This window comes from Drosophila pseudoobscura, chromosome X (assembly GCF_009870125.1).
Source record: "Drosophila pseudoobscura strain MV-25-SWS-2005 chromosome X, UCI_Dpse_MV25, whole genome shotgun sequence".
NCBI classification, from domain to species: domain Eukaryota; kingdom Metazoa; phylum Arthropoda; class Insecta; order Diptera; family Drosophilidae; genus Drosophila; species Drosophila pseudoobscura.
This window is the reverse complement of record NC_046683.1, coordinates 13,638,745-13,652,174: the sequence shown is the minus strand read 5'-3', so window position 1 is coordinate 13,652,174 and position 13,430 is coordinate 13,638,745. Positions and strand designations below refer to the sequence as shown.

Here is a 13,430-nt window from a genome sequence, read left to right as displayed (position 1 = left end):
ATTCAAGAATTATTATAAACTGTATTCAAAAGATTACTTATAGAAATATTTTAATCAGAAATCGTTTTGAATATCGACAATTATGGATTAATAGTGAGTAACTGAATTTCTAGGAGACATTACTAGCCATAGACACATTTGAAAGAGAATGAAAGTCCCCTATATTCCCTATTTAATCATAAATTGTCTTGTATATCGATAACGATCGATTCATGAGCTATTAAGTATATTTAAAAGTATATAAAGTAAAGTATAAAGTATAAAGTATATATAAAACTATTGAGTAGCGATATAAACAACCCGGAAAATGAAAGAATTTCACATACAGCCATGTTTTAATCATAAATCATATCGAATGCGGAAAATGATCGATTAATTATCGCTTTCCCCCTTGGCAGGCATCAACATTGGACCCGTGGTGGCGGGCGTTATTGGTGCCCGAAAGCCGCAGTACGACATCTGGGGCAATACAGTGAATGTGGCCAGCCGCATGGACTCCACAGGCGTCCCTGGCTACTCCCAGGTCACCCAAGAGGTGGTCGACAGTCTGGTGGGATCGCACTTCGAGTTTCGGTAAGAATATCTAGAGGGATACCTTCAAACTAAACTCACCTCTTGTTCCACACAGATGTCGAGGCACCATTAAAGTGAAGGGCAAGGGTGACATGGTCACGTATTTCCTGTGCGACAACAGCAGCAAATCTCTGAACGGAGAGGTACGGAATGCCATGTCCTTGCCGCAGAGCATGCACGGCCCCGACTACTACATGAAGGCCTCCCAATTCCCGGAGAATCGCGTCAATTCGGACACCTACAGCAAGAAGGAGAACGGACATCTGTACACTGCGGTGGGCGGCGGCGAGGAGCAGCAGCTGCTGTTGCAGCATCAGCACAAGCAGCTGGATCCCCTGCCGTTGGCAATGCCACAGTTGGCCCTGACCGCTCCCCCACAGCCACCGGCCGTGCACCACCACCACCTGCACCAGCAGCAGCAGCAGCGTCTCAACAGCAAGCTGCAAAAGCAGCCCAATTTCATGGCCAATGGGGGACTGCCAAACATACGCGAGAACGGCCACAATGGGGACCATCACTATATGGTGGGGGCATCAACGACGACGACGACAACAACACCGTCATCTGCTGCTGTCCCTCTACCCCTGGACCAGAACCAGCACCAGATCCTACTCCACCACCAGCTCCAACACCAGCACCAGCTCCAGCTCCAGCACCAGCCCATTCCTTCGGTAATGTTGCGCGAATTTAATATCATTGAAAATCCGAATCCCGGTGGCAGGCATCCGCATCCCCAGCAGCATCAGCAGCTGGAGCAGCTTCCGCCACAGCTGCTTGCCCAGCGGCCACAGCATCATGGCAGCCTTAGCATGGACGCGGCCGGAGTGCTCGGTGGCGGTGGCGGTGGTGTCGGCAGCGGTGGCGGCGACTGCTTCATGATGCCGCGGCGTGATCGCGATCGCGAACGAGATTGTGATCAGCTTCAGCTGCGCACATACGCGCCGCCGCCCAGCATGGCGTTGCCCTTTAACCAGCATGGCCATCATCCAATGCATCATCTAAACCATTCGAATCCGCATCAGAATCAGAATCAGCATCAGCCATCGTCAGCCACCAGCCTGGGGTATGGCCACTGCCGTGAGAGCGAGCCGCTATTGCATGCCAGCAGCATCGCACCGGTAGCCAAGGTGAGTGAAGATGAAGATGATGACGATGACGAAATTGACGTTGTCGAAATGGAGAGGCTCTGGGGCAAGGAGATTCTGCTATGAACGGCCAGAGCCAACCTTCAGAGTAAACTCCAAGTACCTGCCCATCCCCATACCCCATACCCACACCCCCATCCCCCATTTGTAACTAACTTTTACAGAACAGAACGGAACAGATGTGGATAGTCTTATACGTTTATGTTTTAGAGATATTTTTGTAAGAAAAGGTTTATATCTAAAACCTTCAAAGCTATTCAAATTTGAAAGCTTTGCGATGTAAAGCTCTTCATAGGCTTAATCTTTAAGCTTCAAAGTTTGTTCCTAACCAACCGAGGGGCGCTGCTGCACGTGTATTTCTCATGAAATTTCATTGAAATCATGAATGAAATATTTACAAAAATTAAGGATATATTAGTTTTTTATTTTTAAAGGAGTAGTACATAGAATTTATTATAATATGTCCATTATTATGTTTTAATGCACACAAGTCTTGAAATCCTGTTGCACAGATCCTTTTTGGTTTTTTTTTTGCTGCAGGCAGTAAGAAATTTCGAAATCTTAAGGGTATACCAGAGATGATAAGATAAATAATCCCTTTTGTGGATTTTTAATAGAAAAAACCTTCGTTATCCGTTCTCTATATATATATGTATCTGTTGGTTGCTGATCCTTTGATCTCCCGATGTGTGCACCTCCCCCCGTCTCGAAAACAAACAAAACTCCCCCCTGTTTGCACCGAAATCTAATGCTCTCAATGTGATACAAATCTCTGATAAATATCTCTCTCCAAATGTGTGTCTAACTCTCTCTCTCTCTTTGTGTTCACTCTTTGCATGCCACACACACACAACTCGCACATCTCTCTCTCGCTCGCTCATCTCCGCTTGCCACACACACACACACACACACACATATACCGACCGACTAACACCCATAGATCATGCCCATGCAGCATGCGCCAAAGTACGAGCCACCACGTTACACTTCTCCCAACACCGTGTTGTCACAGCATTCGCAACAGCAGCAGCAGCAGTCGCTTCCTGCCCCACAGCAGCTGCTGTACGGACACCAAGTGATGCAACAGCAGCAGCAATATGCCATGTACTCGCAACAGGTGCCCGTGGTCATGCCGGTGCCGGTGCCGGTGCCACTGCCACCGAAGCCCACGCTGCGGACGTACATGAAGCCGCTGCCCAAGCTTCCCGCAGAGTTGGACGAGAGCCGTGACATGTCCTCAACGGATGACCTAAGCTCTCGGCCGCACTCCCCATCGATGAGCAGCTCCGATGAGAGCTACTCGAAGACAACGGAGGGCGAAGGCGATGAGGACTCGCCCAGGATCAATGGCAGCCACCACCATCACCAGCTCAATCGGAATGGCCATCCCGTGGGCTTCCATCTGCCTGGCATAAGTGGAGGAGGAGGAGGAGCAGCAGGAGGAGGACTCGTGAATCCCCTGCAGTGGCTGTACCCGTGCGACATTCAAGTGGATCCCACCTCGCCAGTCGTGGACATGACCCAGCTGCAGGACTTTGAGCTTAGCTCTACCACCGAGAGCCAGGGCCAGCACACGACCAGCAACGCGACGAGCAACAACACCCAGAACAAGGGCGACAGTTGCAACAGTTTCGACTACCAAAAGGCAGGAGGATCTGCCCAGGGGGGGCAGCAGCAGCCTGTTGCTGCCACCACCAAATCCCCCTTCGAAAGGGAGCTGCAGCGATTGCTCAATGAATCCTCGAGGGCGCGCTGCCTGGCAGCAGCCAACGCCAGTGCCACAGAGAATGGCAAGCAGATGAGCTATTCCGTCAGCAACAGCAAGCTGGCGGGAGCGCAGGGAGGAGCGGGTACGGGAACGGGAACAGGAGGAGCCACAGCAGGCAATGGTGGCAGCGGCGGCAGTGGCAGCAGCAATGGAAACCTCAGCGGTGGCAGCAACTCGAATGCCAGCGGCAACAACAATCATCAGAACGGCCGCGAGCGGGAGCGGGAGCGAGAGCAGCAGGAGCACGACCTGATGGGCCGTCTACCCGCAAGCAGCAGTTTCATGATTGCCAAGCACCCTGTGGGCCTGGAGGCCATCAAGGAGATAACGCGCAACAAGAATCCCTCGGAATCGAGTCAAATGTGAGTGCCATACCCCACCCCACCCCACCCCACCACACCGCACACCCCACAAGCATTTCCATGTCCATAAAAAACGTGGTATGCGGAAAACTTTTCATTCATTTGGTTGCTGGTTTATTTGTTTATTTTTTTTTTTCCTTAATTTATTTTATTTGTTTGTTTATTTTTGAGAAACGTTTAAATATTTATTGCCATTTTGTGCAGGCAAACATCGGACACGGAGTCCTGCGAGATTCTGCACGAGAATCGCAATCAACTGCATGCCCTGTCGCATCCCCATCAGATGATGGAGCAGCAGCAGCCACAGTTGCAACAGTCGCAGCGGGCACATCGCCAACGGCCACGCTCCAAGGAGCTGCAATACAGCCACGAGAGTCTGGATGGCCTGCAGGAGCAACAGCAACAGCAGCAGCAGCGGCACCCGCGCTACCATCACCATCACTCCCACCACCATCATCATCATCATCACCAGCAGCTGCAGCAACAGCAGCAGCAGCAGCAGCAGCTGCAGAGACAGCAGCAACAGCAGCAGCGATACAACCATGTCCAGGAGCAGGAGGAGCGTGACGACACAGAGGATAACCTGGCCGACGAGGAGTTCGAAGACGATGAAGTGGGTCGGGATGTGCGACAAAAGCGCCTGCTGCAGCAGGCCCCAGGAGAAAAGCATAAGCGAACAACTGGGGATAGCGATGATGATGATGATGAGGAGGAGGATCACGAGCATGAGCAGAAGGAGCAGAACAATGTGACACCGCTGACAAACGGCGTTTGCGGTGGCGGTGGCCTGCGCGGCGGCGGCCTGGAATCGAATGTGATAAACGATGAGCTAAAATATGGGGCAGCACATCTCAACCACCAGTCGATGGACTCCAATCCATTGGAGAGCCAATCGGAATGGTCGGATGATGATTGCCGTGAAGAGGCCACAGGTAAACCGTTTATCCTTTATGGTTTCCCGTAATCCAAACTCGTTTCTTTGCTTTGTTTTAGGTGGTGCCGAGTCCACTGGGTATATTACGGATGAACCGGGCCTGGAAAATATCTCGCTGCTGAATGAGGCCGGTCTTACCGATGCCGAGGGCGCTCTCTCGGATGTCAATTCGCTCTACAATGCCCCCGATGTGGATGACACCTCAGTGTCGAGTCGCGCCAGCTCTCGTCTGTTAAGCCTGGACTCGCTGAGCGGTCTGTACGATTGTGATCTGGACTCCAAGCATGAGCTGGCCATTGTCAATGCCTCGCACAAGATAACCAGCAAATTTGGACCGCCGCCATCGCCGGCACAACATCAGCAGCAGCTGCAGCACCAGCCGCAGCACCAGCCGCAGCACCAGCCGCAGTCGCAGTCTCAGTCTTTGGTTACGGCCTCGTCTTTGGTTTCGGTTCAGGTTCCAACTCAGGCACAGACTCAATCGCAATCAGCGGAAGAGCTGAGGGAATAAAAAAATGTGAAGGGACAGCACTCAAAACGTTGTTATTGCTATATAATGCAAAATGGTGTCTATTAAAATTTAAACAATAAGCGACATAAAACCCTAAACTAAAGAGATACATAAACCCTAGTTGTAGAAATAGAGGACACAAAACGAAAGAAAGGAAAAAATAAAGATATATATTTATGTACGGTAGAAGACAGCGAGAGAGAGAGAGAGAGAGGAGGCAATGCTCTACCCTTTGGCACACACACATCCCCCCTAGATATTATATATATACCTAGTATATACAGGAAATATCTATATGATAATTATTATTCGACATTTAAGATGCATATAGTCATTCGGCCCCAGTTGAAAGAGTTCCAGTTACTACTTACACCCGAAACAAAAAATGAACTTGTGACAAACAAAAAAATGATATTCAGTTGAAAAAGAAGGAGAGATATATACTCTGATATATACCATGATATGATATGCATTCATTTAGTGCGCTTAGAAACAACCCCCATACTCCCCCCATTTGTTATTTATGTAAGCAGATAAATATACTATATACATACATATATACCCCCCCATCTCCCAAGAAAATGGCATGCATGACACGCGTAAATGTTGTACATAAAAGATAATGAAACGCAAGAAGAGAAAAAATGTTATATATTATACGAGTATTTTAAATGATATTAAAGGCTATAATGTCTATAGACTGCGGCACACACACACATACATACATTGAACTGAACGGAAAATTGAATTAAGTTGAAACCCTACTTATATAAAATAACAAAAAAAATCATACGTAAAAAAGTGCTTTGCTTTAATTTGATTTAAATTGTTTGATTTCTTGTTCCCCTACCAATCCATCGCCAAGCGTAGGGTCCTCTGTGCCATCATCTCTATTGTGTATATGTTCTATATGTTGCTTAGCTTTTTCATACGATCCTGATGAGCCCATCCCTAGTTTGTAAGTGCTGAAAATGGAGGCGACTTCAAGTCGGTTTTCCCCCATTCCACCCCCTGCACAATTGTCAGAATTTCATTTGCTACAACAAAAAAAGAAAAAAAAAACAAAAGTTCGTACGTTAATCGTTTAGGATCTGATCTGTATATAGTACTATATATGATTATATATTCAATTAATATTACTAGAACTCTAAGTGAGAAATATACCTACTTGAATAAAAATCTCGTACAACTGTGCAAACGATAAATACGAAGAAAAACAACAAATATTAAAGCAAATAAATCCATATTTTGTGTGTGAAATTTATAAAGAGTGCTAGCTTTAGGAGCGCCAAAAAAAGAAAAATATTATTAACAGAGAACCGGTAAAACAAACAAAAACAGAAGAAAGAGCAATAGCCACAGCAAAAGCAAAAGAAAAAAAAAAACACAAAACAAAAAACAGAACTTTGAAGAACAATTGCAAACAGCCCACAGAATAATAGTTTTCTTATGCAAATAAAAACACTGAAATGAAATGGAAAAACTCGAATGAATATCTATATATCTACATATATACATATGTATGTATGTGTCCCAAAAACAGAAAGAGATAGAGAGAGAGGCATAAAGATACAAGGAAGTGCTGGAGGTTAAGCAAGTACTATATTTATTTTTATGTACCAAAAAGAAAATGAATGACATGGGCATTCATTCCATATATAAAAAATACTACATATATCTACACAAAAATAGAAGAGAGATCTGCAAATGGTATCCGTATGTTAAACTATATGGGGAAGACACACAGAAAACCTAAGTTTTAAGAAGAAAAAAAAGAAAACAAACAAACCGAAACAGAAGAACCCTACTAACAAATAAATAAAAATGGCAGCATATCAAATATGTCAACAAGAAAATATATATATTATAAAAAAATAGGGTTTTATTTGGAATATTCAAAGGATTTTAGGGAGAGAATTTAAGTCTTAAAAATATGTTTCAGTTCCAGAAGGTATCCCAACTAAAAGATCCGAAACATTCCAGGTGAAAATGGGAGAATAGTTCTACAAAGAAGGAAGGTATTACGGGGGACACCTAACAAAGATCCCCAGAAGTAAACGGGTCTTGGAAACAGGTTTCCACAAGATCCCAAGAATAAGGGTATGGAAAATAGCTCTATAATTATCAGAAGGAACTCGAAATGAAGCGAAATCCCACAACTTTGTCAGTCGTTTAAATATTTTTGCCCACAACTTTCCGGTAATGTATCTGCTTATCGGAATTCTACTGGTAATGGAATTCGTGACTCAGAAGTTTATCTGCCAGTAGAGTTTTAAATACCATTCGGGAGGAATGGCCTAAAGAATGTTAATCTTTAGTTCTTATCAACCAAAAATATTAAATAATTTATTTAATGAGGGGTTTTCCTTAGGGAAACAGGAAAATACTGAGATATACTTATATAATTTGTTTTTGTTTTTGATCTATGGATAATCTGTACTATTCGGCTCAGCGCCGGCCCATGGCAGTACAGTAAACAGATCTCTTAACGTAACGTAACTCTTTGTTTTGATATTGTTATAGTTTGTATTGTATTGTAATTGTTGTCTCGATTTTTCTCATTGTTTGTCATCCGACGAGAGCTTTGAGGGAGGCTCGTCTGGCACTCGCAAGTTCCGTCGTCTGGCACGATGTTATCAACCTCTGTTTTGAATTGATTAATTGCGGAATCGAATTGGATTGGAAATGGCTTTATATGAAGGTAAACAGATAAGAATAATATTTATCTATCATTGAATTAAAACTAAAAACAATATCATGGAATAAGATATAATAGCTCCTGATCAACCCATTATTCAACGAAAGTATGCTTTTAAATGGTTTATATATTTACAGACCATTTCGCGTGGGCCAAATACAATTTTGGGAGAATTTCGGAAATTTTATTAATTAAATATTGTTTAACTATGTTAATATTTGTCTTTGAGCATGAATCAAAATTATAAATGGGATTGTACATATAAAAAGCAAAGGGGACTCACACCGCCGGTGCTACAGTATCGGAACAGAGTGGAAAAGAAAAAGGTCAGTCCACACACGTTTCTTTGAGGGAATATGTCGCCATTTTGGGATAGAACTCTACCAGATGTTAATCACATTTTTAGATATACTTTCATCTGGATTTAAGAAATTTCGGGGTTGAGATTGAGGGTCGGGATTGGGTCTGTGGCTTATGACACTTGTACACACTGCTCACACTGTATACGCTCATGCAAATACAGTTGGGGGGGCCTTTGCAGACAAATATTGAAATTAACTGAACAATAAGGTAAATTAAATATTGAAGACACGCTCCTCCGCCCAAAACAATGGTGTCTTTTTTTTGGGGATCGAAAATCGGTATATAAGAAGTCCAACGCTGGTAAATGAACACCTGATACTTTGTGGAGAAATGTTGCGACCGGCTGTAACTCTGTTTTCGATCATCGGTGTGGTCCTGTCCGCGGCCGAGGGGGCGACAACGAACTACTGTGACAAAGCGCTGTGTGGCACCTCCACGCATATTGCCTGCAACAACAGTGGTGTAAGTGGAACATATAGCTGGGTCTCTGATTGGGGTCTGATAGATTTTCGAAATATATTTGCAGGCCTGGTCCTCGGCCTGTCCCACAAGTCCCGCCCCATCGGCTGTGACCTTTAATGCGTCCCAGAGGAAACTAATCCTCAAGATGCACAATGTCAGGCGGAACAACATAGCCAGCGGAGTGTTGACGAAATATAAGCCAGCCAAACGGATGGCCACGATGCAATGGAATGCAGAGCTGGCCAAATTGGCGGCCCTGAATGTCAAGCAGTGCGAAATGAACCATGATGCCTGCCACAACACGCAGACGTTCTCCGCTAGTGGACAGAATCTGGCCATGTATGGCTACTCGGGTCTCCAGTCAGGCATGACCATAGCACAGCTGATCAAAGCCTGCGTGAACAATTGGTGGAACGAGAAGAAGGATGCCACAATGGCGGTCATCAACAGTTATCCCAGCGACTGGACTGGACCGTAAGCGGCTCAGATATGTGGCCCCCTTACTGTGCAATTTCACTTAGATATGGTTTTCTTTTAGGCAAATTGGACACTTCACTGCCATGGCCCAAGAGAAGAACACCCATTGCGGCTGTGCGGCTGCCTTTTATACGGCGAGTGGCATGAACTATTTCCTGCTAGCCTGCAACTATGCCACCACCAATTGGGTGGGCAGTCCCGTCTACCAGAGGGGTGTCAAGGCCTCTGGCTGCTTAAAGGGCACCAATGTCAACTATTCAGGATTGTGCAAGGTAACAGAGGTCTATGATGTGTAAACTTGAGCATCCGATGGATGAGCTTTGGATGTATGCACCTTCAGCAGAAAGAGTTCTATAGATCTATAGCTCTAAGGCAGAAAGAGAACTGTGGATCTATAGATCTATATAGTAGTTCCTCAACAGTCACAGATCCATAAATATACAAAATATAGTACATAAATATATAACCCTCCAGTCAAAGGCTTACCAGGGTTTTTGGAACCCACAATGTTGCCATTAATTAAAAAAAACCCCTAATAAGAGCATTATATATCTCTCTCGTTATCCGTTCATAGTTTTTTTTGCAGGTCTGACATTCTTCAATTGAAATTTATTACAATATGACGATTATTCTTTGCTTGCAGAATTATATGCAGGAAATCTTAAATGATATTACTGTTCAGACAGATTCAGATCCATTCAGATTCAGACATGATTCAGTCGTATTTCGAATGATCGAAAGTCCTAGCACAATGTCTAGGATCTTGGATTCGTCCGCTTTGTAAGCGGAAATCAAATCCGTATATGTAATTTCTGCGTACTGGGTATCTCATGTTTAATTCCGTGCAGATATTTTAGAGCAGATACAAAAATGATTGATTTTTGTATTCTTCAAATCTTTGCTTTAAGCTTAAGACATTTTGGAACCCCCCCAGTCTCACGACGACTGCTATTTAAGTTTCTGGCTGAGGTCGCTTTTAGCCTTATCCAGACCCAATGAGAGAAATAATTGAGCAAATCGCCATATCACATACCGTGAAAGTAATATGACGTCTGTAATTTCCATGATCAACTCGTGTTAAAAAAGCTGTTTTCCTTTAAAAATCGTTCAAAAAGGGGCTCGGCAGTTGGTAGGAAGCTTTTGTAGAACTGAGGAAAACCAGTCTCCAAATAAGTATTGTACTTGACTACCACAATTCGAGCCCTCACACATGGCCCCACTCGACACGTTTTTTAGCCGTCTTATCTGCTTTGCAGACTTGCAGAAATTTCCCCACATTTAATGGAATCTTTTGGCTTGCAGTTATCATTAAACCAATTTTGTGTTCAACTTTTCTTCGACTCCGAAAGGGGCTGATGAAGTAGTTTTGAAGATACGTCCTTCTGAGTGCCAACAGGGGTGCCCCTGAGAGAGAACTTTGTAGAACTTTCTTCGTCAAAAAAACATAGTATTATTTTCTAGATTCAAGTGAAAAATTCCTATTGCAATATAGATTTTTTTTTTCTTGTTTTAAGAATGAAATCTTCTATAAGAATACAAAATATCTATGAGATATGATTTATACGTATTATGTTTGATACTTTAAAAGTCTTGGGATCAATATTCTTTCAGATGTCCCCAGCGTACTGAGCGTATATACTCTGAGAAGTCATATATCTTAGAAGTTCTCTCAGAAGTCATAGTTAGTAAAAGTTCTCTCAGTAGTTATGGCCAGTAGCCGACAGCTGCACAAACATTGACTCGGTTGTCTGGGCCTTTGTTCTTCAATTCACGACTCGAAGGAAAGACTAATCTCGTAATACTTGGATTAATATTTAAGGTGTTACATTTATCTGTACTTGTATCAATTCAAAGCTTTCTTTTGTAAGTTGGACAAACATTTGAGTGTCATCAATGTTGATTCAACATGTTGATTCTTCTTTTGTAGTGCTAGACACGCGTTGTGCTATCATTTACCTTTCTTTCCATATCAGAAGTCTATATTATATTTCTATATCTGATATCTTTAGATCCATTTCAGAGTTATGATTCCTGGTATTAGTTTCTGCACTTCATCGTTTTTTGTATCGCTAGCACTTGATGTTTGTTTGTCGTATAAAGTATCTCTAGAAGATTGAAGCAATTATTCCCAAGAAATATAGACACTTATAGATAATCTAATGATATTTTTATAGAGCCAGAGTATATCCCATTATCACTAAGCAATTAATTTTCTGCATTATCTATAGCCTTTCTTCCATGGAATTTTGGAAGGTTTCCGCATAACTTCCATTTCAAAGCCATCAGGGCAACTGGGCATTCGGATGGTCGGATGGTAATGGGGATCCTATCTCTCAGACATATCTCACTCATATTCTCTGGTATTTATCATCGCCGTGACGTAGGATGACGCAATGGTTAGGTGGCGGGTGGTTTGGTGTTACATATTTGATCACCATTGGCGGCGGCGCTGACAAATGATACGTATACGTACTGTTGGTAAATATTTAGTCAAATGTTGATAACAACTTCTGGGCAAGAAAAGTTCCCCCATAAAAGCACGGCACCCGCTCGGAATCCTCAGCACTCAAGTGTGGGAATAGAAATGCGTAACATCCTGATCATCGTCTGTGTGGCATTGGCCCTGGGCATTGCCTCGGCCACGGACTACTGCCAAAAAAGCTGCGGCGGCACAAAGAATCTTGGCTGCGACAATAAGGGCGAATTTGCCTCTAGTTGCCCCGCGGGCGCCACCCTGCTGACCCTCACCGACGACCAGAAGGCCGCCATTGTGGCCAGGACCAACACGTACCGCAATGACATCGCTGGAGGCCTGAATGCCAATCTGAGCGCCGCCTGTCGCATGGCCACCATCAAGTGGAACGACGAACTGGCCTACCTGGCCTCCCTGAACGTCAAGAGCTGCCAGATGACCCACGACGGCTGCCACAACACCGATGCCTTCGACTGGTCCGGCCAGAACCTCGCCTGGATGGGCTGGTACGAGCCCCTGGACATCAAGCACTATGTGGAGTGGGGCGTGGACATGTGGTACAGCGAGGCCGTGAACACCAAGCAGTCCTACATCGATGCCTATCCGACGAACTACCAGGGTCCGGCTATAGGTCACTTCACCGTCCTGGTGGCCGATCGCAATACGGATGTGGGATGCGCCGTGTCCACCTACCCGGTGGAGGGCCAGCCCTACAAGGCCTTCCTCATGGCCTGCAACTATGCGGCCACCAATGTCCTGGGCATCAAGATGTACAGTTCCTGCCCCAATGCACCGGCCACCAAATGCACCACCGGCACCAATCCCGAATACAAGAATCTGTGCAGCGCCAACGAGGTCTACGATGTGAATAATCTTTTCTACTAAAAACGAAATGCGCAGACAAATTTGGGATGCCAAAAGAATAGCAAAATAAATTGGAATAGTCATTGAATTCTTGGATATTCTCTTTCGTCTTATCTGCCTGTTGCAGATTCCGCACTCTCCGAATACATAATATCTTTATCTTTGTTTACTTCTGGTATAGTATTTTGTTGGTATTACTTCGTTCAGCTGAAAAACATTACGGGGTGAGTCATTGGGGTATTTGAACCCAAAAAAGATACACAGAAAAAGGTACGAGAGAGCTTTAAAGAATGATATTATGTACCAGACTGCGATCGGATCATTATAACTTTGAGAATTGGCTAAAATATATTTACGATTTACTAAAGAATGCATACAGATTTGTGATACATCTTGCTCTCAGATTAGATCCACTTCGTTGAAACTAAGTAGAGTTCCTGAAAGATCAGAATCAAACACCTTTTTAGGCTGCACAATCTGCTGTAACCTTCTGCATTACATTCCGGCAGCACTTCCACCCCATTCAGGAATTGTATGCGGAACTTGACTAAAATGTTTTCAAATAGAGTCGAACTTCAGTCTAGTTAATCTCAAGGGGAATTCGTTCTTGCAGAATATAAAACTGCTGTGTTCTAGAAATTAATTCGTTATATAGAAAACCTCGTTGTATGGAAGTTCTTAATAGAGAAGTTCGACTGTACTGTAACGTTGTAAGCATACGATTATGCGTGTTGTAGGGGCGAAAGGGGGTGGGAAGAACTTTTGAAATACACGTGTAACAGTGTGATATTACAGTACAA

General features: G+C 44.1%; 3 protein-coding genes across 13 annotated transcripts in view; all 3 read left to right on the top strand.

Moving 5' to 3' along the window:
* rut (adenylate cyclase rutabaga) overlaps nucleotides 1-7,149 on the top strand; it is a 44,929-nt gene extending 37,780 nt beyond the window's left edge. For 9 of the 11 annotated variants that reach the window (XM_033385468.1, XM_002134073.3, XM_033385467.1 and 6 more), the window contains 5 exons: nucleotides 399-573; nucleotides 629-1,700; nucleotides 2,659-3,848; nucleotides 4,053-4,780; nucleotides 4,842-7,149. In XM_033385468.1, the coding sequence (XP_033241359.1) occupies nucleotides 399-573; nucleotides 629-1,700; nucleotides 2,659-3,848; nucleotides 4,053-4,780; nucleotides 4,842-5,293 (3,617 nt within the window). In that variant the 3' untranslated portion in view covers nucleotides 5,294-7,149. Of the gene's footprint in view, nucleotides 1-398; nucleotides 574-628; nucleotides 1,701-2,658; nucleotides 3,849-4,052; nucleotides 4,781-4,841 lie in introns of those variants that run through there. The other 2 variants (XM_033385476.1, XM_033385475.1) reach the window with 1 other exon arrangement.
* Nucleotides 7,150-8,654: 1,505 nt separating this feature from the next.
* Nucleotides 8,655-9,856, top strand: LOC6901425 (antigen 5 like allergen Cul n 1-like). The gene is made up of 3 exons (XM_002134075.3): nucleotides 8,655-8,816; nucleotides 8,881-9,290; nucleotides 9,355-9,856. Exons 1-3 carry the CDS (start codon nucleotides 8,685-8,687, stop codon nucleotides 9,587-9,589), a joined length of 777 nt encoding a protein of 258 aa, XP_002134111.2. The 5' UTR covers nucleotides 8,655-8,684; the 3' UTR covers nucleotides 9,590-9,856.
* Nucleotides 9,857-11,842: 1,986 nt separating this feature from the next.
* On the top strand, nucleotides 11,843-12,723 carry Ag5r (Antigen 5-related). Its single transcript, XM_001354774.4, has one exon. The coding sequence runs from the start codon at nucleotides 11,878-11,880 to the stop codon at nucleotides 12,649-12,651; it is 774 nt and encodes a 257-aa protein (XP_001354810.3). The 5' UTR covers nucleotides 11,843-11,877; the 3' UTR covers nucleotides 12,652-12,723.
* Nucleotides 12,724-13,430: the final 707 nt, after the last annotated feature.

What these genes read in the sequence shown, in the direction of transcription:
- Ag5r (XM_001354774.4), top strand. Translation starts at nt 11,878, where the DNA reads ATGCGTAACATCCTGATCATCGTCTGTGTGGCATTGGCCCTGGGCATT.
- LOC6901425 (XM_002134075.3), top strand. Translation starts at nt 8,685, where the DNA reads ATGTTGCGACCGGCTGTAACTCTGTTTTCGATCATCGGTGTGGTCCTG. An exon ending in TTGCCTGCAACAACAGTGGT is followed by an intron (nt 8,817 to 8,880) that starts GTAAGTGGAACA and finishes ATATATTTGCAG; the next exon opens with GCCTGGTCCTCGGCCTGTCC. An exon ending in CCCAGCGACTGGACTGGACC is followed by an intron (nt 9,291 to 9,354) that starts GTAAGCGGCTCA and finishes GTTTTCTTTTAG; the next exon opens with GCAAATTGGACACTTCACTG.